Source organism: Cololabis saira, chromosome 17 (assembly GCF_033807715.1).
Source record: "Cololabis saira isolate AMF1-May2022 chromosome 17, fColSai1.1, whole genome shotgun sequence".
NCBI lineage: Eukaryota > Metazoa > Chordata > Actinopteri > Beloniformes > Belonidae > Cololabis > Cololabis saira.
The window spans coordinates 42366754-42389585 of NC_084603.1; the positions used below are offsets into that span (position 1 = coordinate 42366754).

Sequence of the window (22832 nt, forward strand, 5' to 3'; positions counted from 1 at the left end):
CCTGTTGGACGGGAATTTAACTCCTGCAAAGTGTTTAAACACCAGCCATGAAAATACAACGAGGTTATTACAAATAATCTTTGAGCGATTGCAAATGTAATTCAAAAGTGTTGTGGAGAGCACGGTGGCATCAGAGTTTGCTGCACCCCTAGCTGATAATTGAGCCTGACATTTCCCTGTAAACGGTCATTAGTCACTTCCAAACCAGCCTGATGTGATAACTCTAATATCTCTAAATTGCAGCAATTAGTGAAGATTTGCTGGAGGGTCCTGAAAAATGTCTTTGCTGCTCAAAATGTCAACGTTGGGAAAATCTCATCAGTGCAAGGAAGATGAAAATAAGCTTTCAATAATATGTCGACACAACGAGGTGTCCAATATGGAGCACGTGAAGACGAGGTGTCCAATATGGAGCACGTGAAGACGAGGTGTCCAATATGGAGCACGTGAAGACGAGGTGTCCAATATGGAGCACGTGAAGACGAGGTGTCCAATATGGAGCACGTGAAGACGAGGTGTCCAATATGGAGCACCTGAAGACGAGGTGTCCAATATGGAGCACGTGAAGACGAGGTGTCCACGTACAAACGAAGCATTAACGCTGGAAACCCAGGGTTAGGAGTGGAAAACTGCAATAATTATATGTTGTATATATGTAAATTGTCACCTTCGCTGCTTTCAATGTCACCAAAAATCTATAACATTAATGTGCGGTTTGGAGTATTTATTCCTGTAAACTAGTGAAGCAGCGCCCCCTGCTGCTTCACCAGTTTATTCCTGTAAACCAGTGAAGCAGCGCCCCCTGCTGCTTCACCAGTTTATTCCTGTAAACCAGTGAAGCAGCGCCCCCTGCTGCTTCACTAGTTTATTCCTGTAAAGTGGTGCAACAGCGCCCCCTGCTGCTTCACCACTTTATTCCTGTAAAGTGGTGAAGCAGCACCCCCTGCTGCTTCACCAGTTTATTCCTGTAAACCAGTGAAGCAGCGCCCCCTGCTGCTTCACTAGTTTATTCCTGTAAAGTGGTGCAACAGCGCCCCCTGCTGCTTCACCACTTTATTCCTGTAAAGTGGTGAAGCAGCACCCCCTGCTGCTTCACCAGTTTATTCCTGTAAACCAGTGAAGCAGCGCCCCCTGCTGCTTCACTAGTTTATTCCTGTAAAGTGGGGCAGCAGCGCCCCCTGCTGCTTCACCACTTTATTCCTGTAAACTAGTGAAGCAGCGCCCCCTGCTGCTTCACCACTTTATTCCTGTAAAGTGGTGAAGCAGCGCCCCCTGCTGCTTCACCACTTTATTCCTGTAAAGTGGTGAAGCAGCGCCCCCTGCTGCTTCACCACTTTATTCCTGTAAAGTGGTGCAACAGCGCCCACTGCTGCTTCACCAGTTTATTCCTGTAAAGTGGTGAAGCAGCGCCCCCTGCTGCTTCACCACTTTATTCCTGTAAAGTGGTGAAGCAGCGCCCCCTGCTGCTTCACCACTTTATTCCTGTAAAGTGGTGAAGCAGCGCCCCCTGCTGCTTCACCACTTTATTCCTGTAAAGTGGTGAAGCAGCGCCCCCTGCTGCTTCACCACAGGCTTGTTGGGTTTTTTTTATATTTGAAACTTATGACAACACCAATGAAACCGATGGACTCATTTCACGGCAGAATTTTACATTTACATTTCTGTGAAATTAAGAAATTGTAAAAACAGAACATTAGAAGGGGTTGTCTCTTTAATTGGCTTTGTTTTGTATGTTTTTTTTGGTATATACATTTTATGTATTCTGATTATTTTTTGTTTTAACCTGTTTGAATAAATAAATAAATAATATTAATTTTACATAAACATACCTGATACGTTACAAAAAGAAGCTCTACGTTTTTAGAGCCATTTTATAAAGAGACCCAAGTATGTTGGGAATGCAGTTGTGGGAAACTCTTTCACCAATCAACCGCAGCAAATCAGATACAAGAGTCGCTTTCAAACTGAGACTGAAACGGAAAGAAATAGTGATGCCAAACTTTCACAAGTGTCTGAATATTGCACTCGCTAGATACTTGTCAGTTAGTCTGTGATGTTGGTGAATTTGATATCAAAGCGAGTTTTCCTGGATTTACTGATATTAAATTAATGTCATATTCTTAAAATCCTACATCAAAAAAGTTGGAATGATACAAAACAAGACAGAACAAAAAAATGCAAAATCCCACATGGAAAATTGAAAAAGAAAAAAAAACTGTGAATATTGAACCAAAGTCCTTTTTTTTCTTGTATACTTCTTTTCATCTGAGAATACACAACCAAGTTTGCATTTCAGACTTTCAGCACATTCCACTAAAGATGGTGTGGAGGCAATTTAATGCTGGACAGGAGGTGAAGACAAAAAAAGTGTGATTTGACATAGATGATCTCCGGGTGACTGGGATGATAATTGGATACAAAAGCGAGTCTACGAGGAACAAAGATAGACCACTGATGAAACACTTGATGGGAGAAACACAATATTTCTTTAAGAAAAATCAGAATGGAGTTTTTCTCATTCAATAAATATAATTAAACCATTCAAGGAATTTCACTGCAGGGACCAAGTTTGCTGGACACCTGCAATCTCCCAGCTCCATCATCAACCATCATCCTCCGTCCAGGACTGGGAAAATTCAATTCAATTGTATTTCTATAGCGTCTAATACAACAGAAGTTGTCTCTAGGTGCTTTCCAGAGACCAGAACATGAAGACAGCCCAGCACATGCAAGAGATGACTGCAGAAGACTGGTCCAGGACTACAATGTAGCGCTGCATCTACACAGTATCCTAAAGGCTGATTTAAGGTCCTGCGTTAAACCAACGCAGAGCACACGCCGTTGCCGTGACGCCGTCGTGAACCCTTCAGACTTCTCCATCACTCCATTTCTCCGTGGTGCAGTACCCCACCAGAGCACTAGTTGATACTTTGTTTAGCTTCCGGCTTTTCCGGTCACAGTGAATCAAAGAGATAAGGACAACTATCGTGCAAAAAACCAAGAAAACCCAAAAAATAAACAAAAAAAACACACACATGAAGAAAAGAGCGCTGAAAGTTCACGACTGCTCGTAGTTCCATTTTTTGGGAGGTGCAGGTCAGGCTACGGCGTAGCTACGGAGAGACTCCCGCGTAGCCGCGTACCCTACGGCGTAGGTTTAACCAGAACCAGAATTCAGCCTTAATACCACATCTGAACGGCTCAACTAGGGGTTTACTTTAAACACACTGCCCCCCCCCCCCCCCCCCCCCGTCAACGTGATGTTAACGAAAATTATGTTGGCAAAAAAACAAAGACAAGATAACTTGTGGAATGATGTTCTATGTCTTTAAGGATGATTAAGGAGAACTGCCAAACCAAAGGAAGAGCAGGAACCCAGCAGGGAGAGGAGTGGGTACCTGCTTGATGGAGCTGCGAGTCTTCTCCTTCCAGGGGCGGGGGCTCAGCTCCAGGGTGCTGTGGACGTACGTCTCTCTGTCGTAGGAACCCAGGATGAACAGTCTGTGTAGCACAAGACAAAACACACGACAGAAAAGCCACGGTCAGATAATGACCAAGCCCTACAGAGTGGATCGTAACATGTATGTCTGTTTGGGTCGGTTTGTAAGACTCGGGAGTATCCGTGATTCTGTTCATCCACTGTCACTGTAAAGCAGCAGGTTTTCCGTGTACCTCAAAAGACTGGAAAAATTCATGATTAACAATTCAACACTTCTACTGGAGCGTTCAGAAGTGTCAGAAGCTTCACCTCTGACCATCAGGCCATTATTTATACACTGTGTCATCACTTGAAACTTTGGTTTTGCTCTCAAATATGGGACACTCAGATGAGGTATGTCGATTGTCGATGACCATTTAACAACAAAGCAGTGTAATTAAAAAATGTAAAAGGTGAAATTCATACCTGCATGAATTTATGTGTGAATTTATGAATGTATGTGTGAAATATTAATATATTGTACAGGACTGTCTCAGAAAATTTGAATATTGTGATAAAGTTCTTTATTTTCTGTAATGCAATTAAAAAAGAAATGTCAAACATTCTGGATTCATTACAAATCAACTGAAATATTGCAAGCCTTTTATTATTATAATATTGCTGATTATGGTTTACAGTTTAACATTAAGATTCCCAGAATATTCTAATTTTTTTAGATAGGATATTTGAGTTTTCTTAAACTGTAAGCCATGATCATCAATATTAAAATAATAAAAGGCTTGCAATATTTCATTTGATTTGTAATAAATCCAGAATGTATGACATTTTAGTTTTAGTAATTGCATTACAGAAAATCACAATATTCTAATGTTCTGAGACAGTCCTGTATGTCGATTGTCGATGACCATTTAACAACAAAGCAGTGTAATTAAAAAATGTAAAAGGATCTACCTGGCAAGAAATTCATACCTGCATGAATTTATGTGTGAATTTATGAATGTATGTGTGAAATATTGATATGTATACAGTATGTAAACAATCTTGTAAACTGAGATTTACAACATTTATATCAGTTCATCAGCATTAGTATTTTTGCTGTGTGCATGTTTTCAGGTCGGCTTGCTGTGTAAAATTAATTTAGCATTTTAACAACGTTAAATAATTTTGAATTTAACTGAAATGAACTCTGAGCTCGTCTGACTGTCCCACAACCACAGATCAGTACTTGTACAACCACAGATCAGTACTTGTACACACACAGATCAGTACTTGTACACACACAGATCAGTACTTGTACACACACAGATCAGTACTTGTACACACACAGATCAGTACTTGTACACACACAGATCAGTACTTGTACACACACAGATCAGTACTTGTACACACACAGGCCACCGTCACCTCACCAATCACACACAGATGAGCCGATGCCGCCACCTGCTGGGCATTCATGCCAACTACTGTTTTGGTATAATAGAAGGTAAAGAGAGAAAAAACAACATGCAGGCAAAACCAAGTACTTTCATGATTCAGGAGCTTGTAGATTTGCTGCAACAACAACTGGTTTCTTCTGAACGACTTGTACAACCAGCCATCGGCTCCACTTGGCCATGTGTCGGTGATACCGGCCCTCTTATTGTGTATCAAACATATTTATGTATCAGAGGTCACACTGGCGTTTTTGGTCAAACCTTTTATGGTTTAGTTGAGCAGCCCTACCAGCATTAACTCTGGGGGCCTAGCTCATTTTGGCTTGAAAATCTGACATTTTATTTAGCATAAAGTTTAATTTGACTAGGCCTGTGTTGAAAAAAATCGATTTTCCGTTTCTAAATCGATTCTCATATTAATTCCTAAAAATCAATTGATATGTCTAAACATTGATTTATTTATTTTCATCATTACATTACAACTTTTGGTATTTTTTTGTTTATGCCGAAAAATTTTATGTTTTGTTGGACACAAAAATAACTGGTGCCATGTTTTTGCTTTTAAATATGTTTAAAGGTATGAAAACATTAAAGTTTTCAGTTATAATTGCATAAATTGTTTATATTTCATTACTACGGTGGCCAACAAGGGCCAAACGCACTGCAACGGCCAAATGCGTCTCAGGAAAACGGCTTCAATTACAGAAACGATTCAAATTTACAAACTCAAAACCAGGTACAAAAAGAGGAACGTGGTGCAAATGAAAAAACGTGCTGCAAAAAACAAAGACAAATGCAGCATCATCAAACGCTGCAAATAGAGAAACGATGCAAAGCACAAAACCATATAAAACAAGAAACCATCTTCAAAAGAAAAACGCTTCATAACCGGTCACTACAACCGGAGGTGCTGCAAACCTGCAGGGGGCGCTCACATAGCCACACAGACATATACATACACGCACACACACGCACACACACACACACACACACACACACACACACACACACACACACACACACACACACACACACACACACACACACACACACACACACACACACACACACACACACACACACACACACACACACACACACACACACACACACACACACACACACACACACACACACACACACACACACACACACAGGCTTGTTCACCTGCATGCTTGCTCTGTAGTTTTTGGGGTTAGTTAATGGCGGTAGTTTAGCTCAGACTGGGATCAGATCTCGAGATTTGGGTCGATTGTTGTTCGTGTTTTGGTCGGCTCCGTGTCGGTTTTGTGTTTCGTTTGTGGTTTTTGTTGCAGATTTCCAGTGCTCGACGTGTAACTCCATGTGTTCTTGCTTCCTGGTTTAGCAGCGGATATGCGTATATATATATATGTATATATATTAAATATAGTAATAATGCACATATATATGCCTTAGGTTTTTACCAGCATGGTATCAACCATTAATATGTGTGAAAAAAAAAGGAATATTGACCTTAACCCCAATTTTGACTGCATGTAAACGTAGTCAATCAAGTACTCACACTAACAGGGATACTCACTCTCCACAACAGTATGAAGTAAAGGCTTTAGAAATGCCTCCCATGTTCTTGAGTCTTCAGAAGAAACCAAAAGATACAAAAACACTACACCGCACGTTCTTACAAAGAAGGAAATTACAAATTGTCTTGAATGCTTTCTGCTTATGAAAATCTTTTTCACTGCTGCAACATTGAACTACAAATTGTGTGGAAATGGTTTTACAACCCTTGTCAGGTTGCAACATCAGTCTAGGCTTGTTTGCAGCTATTGCTGATGTCTTTTACTCTGGACGTTGTTTTAACACACACATGAATGAATGCTCCACACCAGTTAAACGCCAAAATGTCTGTTTTTATAAAAGGTCTGCCCACCTGCTGGTCAGTTCATCATCATCCACTGAGGGAGTACTTAGTATATAGAGGGTCTGCATTAACGTCACGTTCCCACTGGACCAGCCCCCTTACTGCACTGAGTGGTAAAAACAGCTGCAACTAGTGGAGAAGACGGGATAACAGCTGATTATCAGCTTAAATTAAAGGCAGTTGGACTTAACAGTGACCCGTACAGTTACCCCAAGAACCAGTGGTCCATGGACATTAATATTTGGTACAGTTACCAAGAACCAGAGGTCCATGGACATTAATATTTGGTACAGTTACCAAGAACCAGTGGTCCATGGACATTAATATTTGGTACAGTTACCAAGAACCAGTGGTCCATGGACATTAATATTTGGTACAGTTACCAAGAACCAGTGGTCCATGGACATTAATATTTGGTACAGTTACCAAGAACCAGTGGTCCATGGACATTAATATTTGGTACAGTTACCCCAAGAACCAGTGGTCCATGGACATTAATATTTGGTACAGTTACCAAGAACCAGTGGTCCATGGACATTAATATTTGGTACAGTTACCAAGAACCAGTGGTCCATGGACATTAATATTTGGTACAGTTACCAAGAACCAGTGGTCCATGGACATTAATATTTGGCCACAAATCCAGTTTCCTGATATTTATATGAACTTAATTTCAACACCGGGGAAATACACGAAGCAAAGCTTGAAGGCTTACGAAAGTCTTGACGCTTGGTCCGACTTCAAAACAGGATTTGTTGTAGAAATTAAAGTGATGAGGACACCAAACTTTATGATTTGACCGTTTAACGTTAGCTACCCAAAAATCCAACATTACCTGATACAAAATGGGAACCGCAAATTCAAGTTTTGTTGCCTGGAATCCAGTTGTTTCTGAGAATTGCAGCGATCCATTTGTCTCTCTTAAGCTTATTTTTCATCAGTCTGTAAAACCATAACTCTGATTTCTTGCTAAATCTATGAGTCCAGTCGATCGCACAACAGCTCTTTCCCATTTTAGATGTTTTCCAGTTGCTCAAACTGAAAGTTTACGCTGCCACTCAGTCTTTCTGACACTCAGTCTTTCTGACACTCAGTCTTTCTGACACTCAGTCTTTCTGACACTCAGTCTTTCTGACACTCAGTCTTTCTGACACTCAGTCTTTCTGACACTCAGTCTTTCTGACACTCTGTCTTTCCGACACTCTGTCTTTCCGACACTCTGTCTTTCCGACACTCTGTCTTTCCGACACTCGGTCTTTCCGACACTCGGTCTTTCCGACACTCGGTCTTTCCGACACTCGGTCTTTCCGACACTCGGTCTTTCCGACACTCGGTCTTTCCGACACTCGGTCTTTCCGACACTCGGTCTTTCCGACACTCGGTCTTTCCGACACTCGGTCTTTCCGACACTCGGTCTTTCCGACACTCGGTCTTTCCGACACTCGGTCTTTCCGACACTCGGTCTTTCCGACACTCGGTCTTTCCGACACTCGGTCTTTCCGACACAGTGGGCTTAACCCGCTGTGAAGTCGCATCTGTGACGTCATGCACATCCCCTCTATTGTTCACATGATTTTGTGTGTGTATGTACACAGTATACATATACAGACACACACATCTATACACGTGTGTGTGTCGTTAGGTGATTTAGGAGGACAAGGGAAGCAGACAGACAGGATGATTATAATGGCTAGCACTCATCATTAATAGATGAGCTGATCCGATCATCCTGCGTCTATAAAAAACACCAACTACACTCAAGCTGTCTGGCAACAAACACCTCCGTTTCTCCACCTCCGTTTCTCCACCTCCGTTTCTCCAAGGCAACAGTGGCTCGTTCTGGTCATTCTACCAAAACAAGCTTTGGCAAACTGATTGGAGTCTTATAAAGATTCAAATTGAAACATCCCAGCTTTAGATGAGGAGAGAGAGTGAGTGCATATCTCAGGTAAGAACGATGAATAAGTTAGTTTGGTCTGTAATAAAAGAAGCAGATCTTTGTTTCAATTGTAAGGTTTTACATATCAGAACAGCTTTACAATACTCTGAATAAACTGAATATAACTTAAAATTTGCAACAGCGGGGGCTTCCGGTTGGTGAGCAGATGGAGTAGACGTGTTTCGTGAGTGCTCCCGTAAATGCCAAACTTTTTAAACCACCAAGCCCTCAAACTTTCAAACTTTTTCCTTTAAAAGGGATTCCCTGTTGCTGTTTTTCTTTTTTTTTGTCTCGAACGAGCCCACTTACCTCCGAGATGGCTTCGAAGAGCGGCAAGTCGGGAAAAAAGGACGAGGCTGGCGCTGTCTTAACCCTGGCGGCCATTACCACGTTGCTGGAGGAACACCGCGCTGCCCTGGCCGCAGAGTTCAAAAATACTTTCAGTCAGCTCGACTCCAAACTCGACCAAACGCGGCTCGCGGTCGAGGACCATGGCCAACGGGTTTCGTCCCTTGAACTCGCCACAGAAGACCTCAGCCAGCGAGTTACGGACCTTGAAGGCATCTGCTCGACTCTACGGGATGATAATGCTCGGCTGAAGGCTAAGGTGGTGGATTTGGAAAGCCGAAGCAGAAGGCAGAACATCCGTATCCTGGGCTTACCGGAGTCGACCGAGAGCGGTTCTCCGGCGGCTTTCTTCTCCAAGCTGCTGTGTGAGGTGTTCGGGAACGATACGCTGCCGTCACCGCCAGAGATAGACAGAGCGCACCGCTCGCTCGCCGCCAAGCCGGCCCCGGGACAGAGACCGCGTCCGGTCATCCTGCGCCTTCACCGGTACCAGACGAAAGATCTCCTCATCAGGGAGGCGCGCCGTAGAGGAAAGGTGGAATATCGCGGCCACCCCATCCGGATAGTGGAGGATTACAGCCCCGAAGTTGCCAGCCAACGAGCGGAATACAGCGGAGTCATGTCGGAGCTCTACCAGCTTGGTCTGAAGCCGGCTCTGCTCTTCCCCGCCCGGCTCCGGCTCACGCTGTCCGGGGGGGCCAGGAAGTGGATCGGCTCCGTGGATGAGGCGCGCAAATTCATCACGAGTCGCAGCAAAACTTCAAACCCGCCGTAACGGGACCGTTGGAAGCTTTCACGGCTCCGCCTGCAGCCCGGTGCGGCTCACTGACGCTCACGGACTGACTTTTTTTTTCTCTCTCTTTTTTTTTTTTTTTTTTTTTTTTTACGTGAGCCACATTATCCCTGAGGGGAGGGTGACTAACCCCGCGACAACCAGTATTTTCTCTGTTGTTAGTTTGACTGCCCTTTTGCAAATATTATTAATTTGCAGTTCTTTTTGGCTATTTGAGGGAAGGGGGAAAATAAGTGGTGAAGAGGGAGAGAAAAAAAAAAAAGAAAAAGCTTTTCCGATTTACCTATAAGTTTTGTAATAATTGTAAGCTATTAACCTTACTTTTACGCTGCTTAAGTCGGACGTTTTATATTTTATATTTTTGTACAAATATTTCTGGGCTCATATCGGGACTTCCAGGTCAAGATTTGAGAGGGTATTCCTTTTTTTTATTTATATCTACACGTTTTAAGGTGCTAATAGGTATACACCCATGATACGGGAGCAAAAGCTATTAGTGTGTAGGATTGGAAGATGCGTTATTGCACTTTGTTTGTTTTGAAGAGCTTGCTGCTTTTTTTTTATTTTTTTTTTTCTATAGCAGCTGTCTTAGTTGGGGGGGGTGGGTCGGGGGGATATGTCACTGCCAGAAACTTTGCATTAACTCTTTTCAACTCATTACTCAATGTGGGTCACATTCAACCTCCTTTCCGTTCTCTTTTTTTTTGCCTAGGTCATTGTGCACACCTAATTTTTCTTCTTAGATATTATGAGTAGATACTTGAAGTTGGTGAGCTGGAATGTTAAGGGTCTGAATCACCCTGTTAAAAGGAAGAGGATCTTCTCACATCTAAAACACCTTAAAACAGAAATAGCCTTTCTACAAGAAACTCATATTCGTAGTTCTGATAATAGCCGCCTGTTCCCGAGGTGGTCAGGGCAGAGATTTCACTCCTCCTTTCAAGCTAAGGCCCGAGGAGTTTCAGTTCTGATCAGTCAGGATGTTTCATTTGAGCAGCACAATGTGATTTCTGACAAGTTTGGTCGCTACGTGATCGTTTCTGGGAAATTATTCAATACATTGGTCGTACTTGTGAACGTTTATGCCCCTAATTCAGATGATGCAGTCTTTTTTGAACGACTGTTTTCACTGCTCCCTGACCTTAATACATATTCTCTCATACTGGGTGGTGATTTTAATTGCTGGCTCGACCCAGTCCTAGACCGATCCTCTACCAACCCCGGCACAGCAAGTAAGTCAGCCCGTCTTATTCAGGCGTTCCTTTCTGACTACGGTGTTTGTGATGTGTGGCGTTCTTTACATCCATGTGACAGAGAATACTCCTTTTTCTCACAAGTGCACCACACATACTCGAGGATTGATTATTTTTTTATTGATAATCAACTGATTCCCCTGGTTCATTCCTGTGCTTATCAGAGCATTGTCATTTCCGACCACGCTCCTGTGGTTCTAACCATGTCCCTTCCTGACCTACCTCAGAGAGACAGACAGTGGCGATTCAATTCAACTCTGCTGTCGGACACAAATTTTGTTAAATCTATGGAAACGGAAATAGCCTTTTTCCTATCCACGAATATGACTCCAGGAATGTCTAGTCTAACTGTCTGGGATTCCCTCAAGGCTTATCTCCGGGGACAGATTATATCCTACACCACTAGGGTGAGGCAAAAATCTTATAGGGAGCGATCAGACCTTTCCCGCCAAATCAAAGAGGTCGATGAAGAATATTCTCGGACTAAATCCCCAGATCTTTACAAAAAGCGGCTAGAACTTAAAACTAAATTTGACCTGCTTACCACTCACCCAATTGAACAGTCACTTCTGAAAAGTAAAACCAGGTTTTATGTTTATGGAGACAAATCTGACAAATTATTAGCCAACTAACTTAAAGGCTCTAAGGCTAAACAAAATATTTCTAAGATTCGATTACCAAATGGCCATGTAACTACAGACCACTTACTCATAAATGAAGCATTCAGGGACTTTTATACCCAGCTATACACCTCGGAATCTCAGACTGATCGAGATGAGATTGCGGACTTTTTAAATAGTCTTAGTATTCCCAGTCTTTCACCAGATCTAAGGAAGACATTAGAAGAACCGATATCCCTGATGGAAATTACTCGAGCCATTTCTTCACTGCAGTCGGGTAAATGTCCTGGCCCTGATGGCTTCCCGGCGGAATTTCTAAAGAAATTTTCTACTCTGCTTTCCCCACTGCTATCTACAGTTCTTTCAGAATCCTTCAGCCACGGTTCCCTCCCTCCTTCTTTTTCGGAGGCCTGCATCACCCTCATAGCTAAAAAGGGGAAGGATCCTACTGAATGCGCCTCCTACAGGCCCATCTCCCTCTTAAACACAGATGCTAAAATCCTAGCTAAAGTCCTAGCCCATAGGCTGGAGAATGCCCTCCCCACAATTATATCTGAAGACCAAACTGGCTTCATTAAAGGTAGGCAGTCTTACTTCAACACAAGGCGACTGTTCAATATTATCTACTCTGCCTCTGAGGCTATCCCTGAATGCGTTGTCTCTCTGGATGCGGAGAAGGCATTTGATCGCGTCCAGTGGGATTATCTCTTTGCTGTGCTGGACAGGTTTGGTTTTGGTCCGAACTTTGCTCTGTGGATTAAACTTCTCTATTTACACACAACAGCCTCAATTCGTACTAACTCTCAACGGTCAAAACCATTTAATCTGCATCGTGGAACCCGTCAGGGGTGCCCCCTTAGTCCCATGCTTTTTGACATGGCTATCGAACCGCTTGCCACAGCGCTCCGATCTTGTGAGGATGTGTCCGGTATCTGGAGAGGTGGCAGGGAACATAAGGTCTCGCTTTATGCCGATGACCTCTTGCTTTTCATCTCTCACCCTCTGGCCTCATTACCCCCTGCGCTGTCACTTCTCAGTCAGTTTGGGAAACTCTCAGGCTATAAACTGAATCTCAGCAAAAGTGAGCTTTTCCCTACCAATCTCGAATCGCATGCTTTAGACCTTTCCAATTTTCCCTTTAAAATCGCAAATGACAAATTCTCCTATTTAGGCATATCTGTGACAAGGAAACACAAAGACCTGCTCCAAGAGAATCTTATCTCATTGTTAAATGAGACCAAACAAACCCTTACACAATGGTCACCCCTGTCAATGTCTCTTGTGGGTCGCATCAATTCAGTTAAAATGACCATTTTACCTAAATTTTTGTACCTTTTCCAGACCTTACCACTCTTTATTCCTGGTTCTTTTTTTCAGTCCCTTGACTCAGTTATATCTACATACCTATGGCGGGGTAAACGGCCACGTTTGAACAAAACTCACCTTCAAAAAATTAAGTCTGCAGGTGGTCTGGCCCTCCCAAACTTTCGTTATTATTATTGGGCTGCTAACCTGCGCTGCCTTGCATTCTGGTCCTTCTACTGCGACGGCGCTGACCGCCCTGACTGGGTGGCGATGGAGTTACATCCAACTGATGACCTGTCAATTCCTGCCCTACTCGGCTCCTCACTTCCACTTCCTTCACTTAAATCAATCAAAAACCCAGTGGTTAAACATTCTCTTAGAATTTGGGCCCAATTTAGGAAGTTTTTTGGTTTTCACAGCTTCTCTCTTCTTAGCCCCATTGCATCAAATCACTCTTTCAAACCATCCCTTGAGGACCCCACCTTCCAGGAATGGCACAGGAGGGGTATGATTCGTTTTAGAGATATGTTCATAGACGGCACCGTGGCATCTTTTGAGCAGTTAAGTAGTAAATTCAGCCTTCCAAAATCACATTTCTTTAGGTATCTTCAGGCTAGACATTTTGTTCTTTCCCAGACACCCAGCCCTGGTGCATCGATAGGCTTGACCACAGTTGACAAAGTTCTTGCCACAGACCCATTCAAAAAGGGGCTCATTTCGTCTTTCTATGGCATGTTGCTGGATCTTAAGAGTGCCCCTACAGATAAACTCAAAGCAGCATGGGAGCAGGACTTAGGGCTTCCCTTATCAGAGGATACCTGGGAGTCCATACTCAAACTGGTTAATACAACCTCCCTGTGCGCACGTCACTGCTTAATTCAGTTTAAAGTGGTACACAGGGCTCATATTTCCAAAGCAAAGTTATCCTCCATGTACCCAGATATTAGTCCATACTGTGTAAGATGTAAAGTAGCAGAAGCCTCTCTCATCCACATGTACTGGTCCTGCCCATGTCTAAACAAATACTGGATGGAAGTATTTCATACTCTCTCTCTGGTGCTTAAAATCAGATTAGAACCAAACCCACTGACTGCCCTGTTTGGGGTCATGGAGGGAGGAAGGAAGTTAACCACTGCACAGGGGCACACTTTGTCTTTTGCCTCCCTTTTGGCTCGTCGGGCAATTCTGTTCAGGTGGAAGGATCCCTTCCCTCCTACTCGTGCGCAATGGCTGGAAGACATCATGTCCTGCTTAAAACTGGAGAAAATTAGATACTCGCTTCAGCAATCAAATAAGTTCCAGAAAGTGTGGGGACCTTTTCTAGAAGCATTCCAGACCCTGTGAACTATACTTCATATTTCTTTTATATTCCTAGTGCAGGCTTTTGATGTTAGAGTGACCTCATATTGTGATTAGTAATCTGGCAGTGACAGGGGAGGGATTAGTTTGGTCTGTAGTTTGTTTTTGTTACTATTTTATATTTTTTCATACTGTTTAATTGTTTTTTATATTCTGTACACTGGTGTATGCTATGATTAACATGCCCATGCCTAATCAAAATGTTTGTAATTGACATGCAGCATTTCACCTTTTTTTACTTTGTGAAAATTTTAATAAAAAGATCTTGAATTAAAAATTTGCAACAGCACATGACCATTTACAACTGTTTATTATTCCTTACAGAGAGAAAAGAAAACATAAGCAAAAATGTGAATGCAAAATAAATAAATTAACACAACAATAAAAACTTTAAAAAATAAAAACAAAGACAAAAAATAAATATAATAAAAAAATTAAAGATAAAATAAAGTACAGTCAAATCATTTAAAATAAAAAATGCAAATAAATACTTACTACTTAATACATACTACTTAAAAGTATTTAATTAATCCATTTCCTAGCATGCATTAACAAAAAATTCAAAAATGAACAAAAAGGAAAAAATAAATAGATTTTCAATAAATAAATGTAAAAGAAATGAATGAATTTAGAAAAAGAAATTAGCTAATCAATTAAGTTAAAAATGTGAATGAATGTACACAAAAAAATTAAATATATGTATTTATTTATCTATTATATATTTTTTCATTTACTTGTTTATGTATTTTTTTTTCATTCAATTATATCTATTTTAACTTTTTCATTTATTTCTCTTTTCCCTTTTTATTAATTTCCATTTCACTGTTTTCTTTTTCCTGACTCGCTGATGTGTGGGTGGAAGCTTCCGGTTATTCTTTGTATCTTTTTTGTTTCTCTAAGTTCTTTTTTTCAGTACCAGGACACGATAAAACATCACTGCCGTGAAAGTTTTTCACTCTGAATACAGAAAAGCAAAGAGAGATTTTTTTATAAACTGCGAGTTAAAAATATCTTGTGGAGGAGTAACAACTGCAATGTTTGGGAGAACAAACCCAAACCCACACTGCACAGAGCCAGCTCAGTGCTGTGGAGCCAAGAAAGATGGTAGAAATTAAGTTATTGAAGTAAGCAGCATGTAGCCTCCGCCATCTTTCACTGTGGATTAAGTTGAGGAATCTGTAGTTAAATATCGTGCTGATCAGCAAAATCAGAAATGCCCAAAGATCTGAATGAGCAGACCAGAGTCCAAATCAGAAAAGGAAACTGCAATCAGAGCATCTACCCTTCAAGCACCAGATGACGGGTTTCCAACATAAAGTGTAGTAGTGCCCAATATAACACTGACTACGTTTACATGCAGTCAAAATTGGGGTTATTGCTAATATTCCAGTTACTGAAACATTGGGAATATTCCGTTTACATGGTAATTAATCATTCAGGATATCTGGATCAAACCAGCGACGCACGGAGAACGTGATGACGCAATTCCCGTCATTTCTGCTTCTTCTTCCTGGATCCAAATTCAAAACAAATGCTGCTTCGCGCAACTTTTCTCTCACCTTCTTGTAAATCTTCTATCCCGGTACTTTCTACCGTCTACAAATGCAGAAATGTTCATATCCTTCATTCCATTTATGAAGTGATTAGTCTCCTCCTGGTCTTGGTTTCTCCGTGTTTAGAAGAACTTCCTGGACTCAAAAGACCAGGATTCCTTGTGAACAGAGCATGTGCAGAAAACAGATTCCTGTTCCGTTTGATGGGGATATTCCGTTTGGCGTTTACATGACCCAATATTCAGGTTTTAAAAGGAGTAACCCAGGGCTCATATTGAGGTTTTTAAAAACCCCAATATGAGCAAATTCGGTTATTCAAAGGGGTTATTGGTGTTTACATGGCCGTGCAAATTCGGGTTATTGCCAATATTTGGGTTTTAAAAGGGTTATTGATGCATGGAAACGCAGTCAATGACTGTTTTTACATCGACAACAAGAATAATTTAAGTGTAAAGGCTGACACCTGCACTGCACAACCGCTCAGCTGAACAAGAACAGATTATTGTGAATTCAACCTGGTGCTAAAGTTAAACCTGAATGAAATGATGGAACAAGGTTTAAATGATCTGCAGTTTAAACCAGTAGGTTAATAGAAGTGTGAGATATTTTCAATCCCAACGCTGGAGTCAGCACAGCCTGCATGAAATAAGTTGTTCCACAAAAGTGGATCTCAGTGCTGCATTTGACACAGTTGACTGTAACATCTTGATAAGAACAGAAACATGTTGATCTTGAAGAGCTGGATGGAACTAAATCTAAAACACATCGCATTACCTCAGGAAAAAAAAGTTGTTTTATAACCACAGAAAAAATAACAAATTCACTTTGATTAGGGCTGGGGATCGATTCAAATGTCAAGAATCGATTCGATTCCGATTCTTAAGATTCAGAATCAATAATCAAGATTTGATCCGATTCGATTCCGATATTGATTTGGGTTAGTGTTATTAAAACTGTTTTTATTTTTGGCTGCTGCATGAATGATATGACTGTAGTTCTGCAACATATTAATACTAGTATTATATTGAGATTCAACAGCAAGTATTGGCAGCTAATGATGCTGTAAGGACCAATCAGCTCCCAGAATGCTGATAGAACTGCTTTCAGAAACATCGTGGGGCAGAATTACCAAACAGACCCAGGGAGGAAACAGATACGGATGAAATCATTTTTATTTTTTCCCACATTCCGTTTGAATTTTTTCCATTTTCTGTCTTTTTTGGTTATTCATTTTTTTTTTTTTTGGTTTTTAGCATTTTATGCAAATGTAACCCCAAGACAATATATAAAGTAATGAAATATAGACAATTTATGCAATTATAACTGAAAACTTTAATGTTTTCATACCCTTAAATATATTTAAAGGCAAAAACATGGCACCAGTTATTCCCGTGTCCAACAAAACTCCTTTTTTGGGCATAAACAAAAAAATACCAAAAGTTGTAATGTAATGATGAAAAAAAAAAAATCAATCTTTAGACATACCAATCGATTTTTAGTAATTAATATGAGAATCGATTTAGAATGGGAAAATTATTTTTTTCAACACAGGCCTAACTGTGATGACTACTGAATCCTGTCAACATGAAAGTATAAAGCCGGGCAGACACTGTGCGATTATCGGCTCGTTTTGAGCCGATTTTCCAGTCGTGCAACTATTTTTTGGATCGGGACGGATTTTGACCCAATCGTTGCTCGTGCCTCGTGCAGTAAACGTGGGGTAACGACGAGAGATTAACACCTCACGATGAGAGAGTAACACCTCACGACGAGAGATTAACACCTCACAACGAGAGATTAACACCTCACGACGAGAGATTAACACCTCACGATGAGAGAGTAACACCTCACGACGAGAGATTAACACCTCACGACGAGAGATTAACACCTCACAACGAGAGATTAACACCTCACGACGAGAGATTAACACCTCACGACGAGAGATTAACACCTCACAACGAGAGATTAACACCTCACGACGAGAGATTAACACCTCACGATGAGAGAGTAACACCTCACGACGAGAGATTAACACCTCACGACAAGAGATTAACACCTCACAACGAGAGAGTAACACCTCACGATGAGAGAGTAACACCTCACGATGAGAGAGTAACACCTCACGACGAGAGATTAACACCTCACGACAAGAGATTAACACCTCACAACGAGAGAGTAACACCTCACGACGAGAGAGTAACACCTCACGACGAGAGAGTAACACCTCACGACGAGAGAGTAACACCTCACGACAAGAGATTAACACCTCACAACGAGAGAGTAACACCTCACGATGAGAGAGTAACACCTCACGACGAGAGATTAACACCTCACGACAAGAGATTAACACCTCACAACGAGAGAGTAACACCTCACGACGAGAGAGTAACACCTCACGACGAGAGAGTAACACCTCACGACGAGAGAGTAACACCTCACGACGAGAGATTAACACCTCACGACGAGAGATTAACACCTCACGACGAGAGATTAACACCTCACGACGAGAAAGTAACACCTCACGACGAGAGAGTAACACCTCACGACGAGAGAGTAACACCTCACGACGAGAGATTAACACCTCACGACGAGAGAGTAACACCTCACGACGAGAGAGTAACACCTCACGACGAGAGATTAACACCTCACGACGAGAGATTAACACCTCACGACGAGAGATTAACACCTCACGACGAGAGAGTAACACCTCACGACGAGAGATTAACACCTCACGACGAGAGATTAACACCTCACGACGAGAGATTAACACCTCACGACGAGAGATTAACACCTCACGACGAGAGATTAACACCTCACGACGAGAGAGTACACCTCACAACGAGAGAGTACACCTCACAACGAGAGATTAAAACCTCACGACGAGAGAGCAACACCTCACGACGAGAGATTAACACCTCACGACGAGAGAGTAACACCTCACGACGAGAGATTAACACCTCACGACGAGAGAGTAACACCTCACGACGAGAGATTAACACCTCACGACGAGAGAGTAACACCTCACGACGAGAGATTAACACCTCACGACGAGAGAGTAACACCTCACGACGAGAGATTAACACCTCACGACGAGAGATTAACACCTCACAACAAGAGATTAACACCTCACAACGAGAGATTAACACCTCACGACGAGAGAGTAACACCTCACAACGAGAGATTAACACCTCACGACGAGAGAGTAACACATCACGACGAGAGATTAACACCTCATGACGAGAGAGCAACACCTCACGACGAGAGATTAACACCTCACGACGAGAGATTAACACTTCACGACGAGAGAGTAACACCTCACAACGAGAGATTAACACCTCACAACGAGAGATTAACACTTCACGATGAGAGAGTAACACCTCACGACGAGAGATTAACACTTCACGACAAGAGATTAACACTTCACGACGAGAGAGTAACACCTCACAACGAGAGATTAAAACCTCACGACGAGAGAGCAACACCTCACGACGAGAGATTAACACTTCACGACGAGAGATTAACACCTCACGACGAGAGAGTAACACCTCACAACGAGAGATTAAAACCTCACGACGAGAGAGCAACACCTCACGATGAGAGATTAACACCTCACGACGAGAGATTAACACCTCACGACGAGAGATTAACACCTCACGACGAGAGAGTAACACCTCACAACGAGAGATTAACACCTCACGACGAGAGAGTAACACCTCACAACGAGAGATTAACACCTCACGACGAGAGATTAACACTTCACGACGAGAGAGTAACACCTCACAACGAGAGATTAACACTTCACGATGAGAGAGTAACACCTCACGACGAGAGATTAACACTTCACGACGAGAGATTAACACTTCACGACGAGAGATTAACACTTCACGACGAGAGAGTAACACCTCACAACGAGAGATTAACACCTCACGACGAGAGAGTAACACCTCACAACGAGAGATTAACACCTCACGACGAGAGATTAACACCTCACGACGAGAGAGTAACACCTCACGACGAGAGAGTAACACCTCACGATGAGAGAGTAACACCTCACGACGAGAGATTAACACTTCACGACGAGAGATTAACACTTCACGACGAGAGAGTAACACCTCACAACGAGAGATTAACACCTCACGACGAGAGATTAGCAGCTACGACCCGATTGGACTCGTCCTTTCGCGGAGAGCATGCGCAATCTCTGATGTCACGTCAAAAACTATTATTTGTAGTTTAAGTGTTGCAAATTCACATTACAAATCACCTTTTAATAGCAGAAAAAAAGACTGCATTTCCCACGGCGTTGCCGCGTACCCTACGCCGTAGGCTCTGCGTTGGTGTAACGCGGAACCATAATCAGCCTTCAGTGTGTTTGCTGTTCTGAACTTCTCTGTTGTGCTCATTTTGCTGGGACGTCGGGTTCCTCCGCCGCGACACAACTTTTGCGGTATGCGTTCATTGTTGTGTCTAAAAATGATGCGCAGTGCCCACCCAATCAGAAACGGTACCGATATTTTGGGATTTTTTTTATATATATAAAAAAATAAAATTATAGAAAATAAAGGATTCTCATAACCTTTGATTGGGTGGGCAGGACGCACGTTTGGGTGGGCACAGCCCACCCCTGCTCCAAAACCGGCCTCCAGGTCCAGTAACAGAGGTCCGACGTGAGGATTATGATCGTATAGTGTGAGCAGACGGAGCATCAGAGCATCGAGTCGTACAGTGTGAGACCATAAATCGTGGGCTGTGAACTGTGATCTAGTCGTGCAGTGTGAGATGGGGCTGAATCAAACGATTTAAAATATCGCAAAGTGTATGCCCAGCTTAAGACGGAGTGCTGATGTGATGACTTCATCCCCACCATCAAATCAAGCACCTCGGAACTGTGTTTCTATCTTAAATATGGACATGATTTGACACTTTAATGGCCACATTAAGTTATGCAGATTCACAGGCAAAAACCTGTATTGCACTTTAACCCAAAGTCAAGGGTCACAAAAGGAATGCTAACAAAGAAGAGAGATGACACTATCACCACCGAGCAGGGCAGTCTGAAACACTGGTCAATAAATCAATTCCCTCCATGTGCATGTACATTCACACAAACAAATGTCCAATTACACAGTGTAGTTGAGCTAGAGCCGTAGTCACAGTCAGTGTTGGGACTAACGCGTTATTTAGTAACGCGTTACAGTAACGCCGTTAGTTTTGCAGTAACTAATGCTCTAACACATTACTTTTTAAATTCAATAACGCAATTACCGTTACCAAACGGTGCGTTACTCCGTTATTTCTTAATACAGTGAAGCTTTTTTTCCCCGCACGTGGAGACCAGAGGAAACGTAGTGTGTGTGTGTGTGTGTGCGTTCAAAAACATGACGGTCATGAGCCAAGAGAAGGAGAGTTTCCCAATGTGGAGATATTGTAATTACAGTAATCCCTGGTTTTTCGCAGCAGTTACGTTCCAAAAAGAACCCGTGATAAGTGAAATTATTTTTACAATTATTATAGAAGGCTTCAAATTGCAGAGATCAGCCCCGGCTCGCACGTATTCCACTGCTCTTCTGAGCCGCAGCATCCCGACTCTGTAGCGTCTTTTTCTCCTAAAGCCGCAGTGCAGGTGTGTTTTTACCAGAGAAGAAAATAGTTAGGGGTTGTTTTGTCGCTCTTTTTTCTTCTGGGCAAAAAGATTCTTATAACCCGACACCATGGATTATATCTGAGACTGTAATGAACGATTCATCAAAGGTCCCGCTCTTGAGCTGCTGCTGAAGCTCATTGGTCGTTCTCAGCTTGTTGCTAAGCAACCAACGTTATTGACACAGGAAGTGAAGAAGCGGGGAGACTGTTTAGCCAATCAGAATGCAGAACACGATGCACAATGCAAATCCATACAGAACCTGCTGAAATGAAGGCTGGAGGGCATTAATGGGAGCATTTAAAATAATCTTTTTACTAAAAGTAACTAAATAGTTACTTTTCATAGTAACACATTACTTTTTGGTCTAAGTAACTGAGTTACTAACTGAGTTACTTTTTTAATGAAGTAACTAGCAACGGTAACTACCTTATTTTCTGGACCATAAGCCGCACCTGTATATAAGCAGCATCCACTCTATTTAAAAAAAATAAAATAAAAAAAGATATACAAGCCGCGCCTGTATACAAGCCGCATCCGCTCTATTTAAAAAAAAAAAAGATATGGAAGCTGCAGATATTTATGTTAAAGTTTATTTGTTAAATTAAATACATGTACAGAACGATTTTGAACTGTAAATGATGTACAGTACAGTACCTTTCCTAACAATAAACAAAGACATAACATGTCTTTTAACAGTAACACGGCAGCAACTTTGCTGATTAAAACGGGACAGAACCAAGACAAAATAAACGGTATTTATTTATTTATCTGTGAAATCACGTCACCTTAACCATCTTCGCTGAAACCCACAAAGTCCTCTTCTTTAGTGTCGGAGTTGAAAAAACTCAGCAGCTCTTCATCACATCTGTCCCCATCAGTCTCACTCTCCTGTCATCACTGTCATCCTCCGCTGAGGTCGGCTCTGCAGCTGCGCTGCTCTCCTCGCGTAGCAGTCCAGCCTTTCTGAACGCGCTGGTGAGGGTGGATTCTTTCACAGCACTCCACGCTGTTAGGATCCACTGACAGACGTCAGTAAAGGATGCTTTTCGCATGCGGCCGGTTTTTGTGAATGACTTCTCTCCCCTTGTCATTCAAGTCTCCCACTCAACCCGGAGCGCAGCTTTAAATGCCCGATTGACACAGATGTCAAGCGGCTGCAAAAACTTGGTTGTACCTCCAGGAATCACAGCTGGAATAGAATGTGTTTTCTTGATTGCTGCTTTTACAGAATCTGTGATGTGGG

At 42.2% G+C, this 22832-nt stretch overlaps 1 protein-coding gene across 1 annotated transcript in view; it reads right to left on the bottom strand.

Moving 5' to 3' along the window:
* pdzd8 (PDZ domain containing 8) overlaps window positions 1-22832 on the bottom strand; it is a 103032-nt gene that overhangs the window by 59564 nt on the left and 20636 nt on the right. The window contains exon 4 of the mRNA XM_061746183.1: window positions 3399-3501. Coding sequence (XP_061602167.1) covers window positions 3399-3501 — 103 coding nt within the window. The remainder of the gene's footprint in view (window positions 1-3398; window positions 3502-22832) is intronic.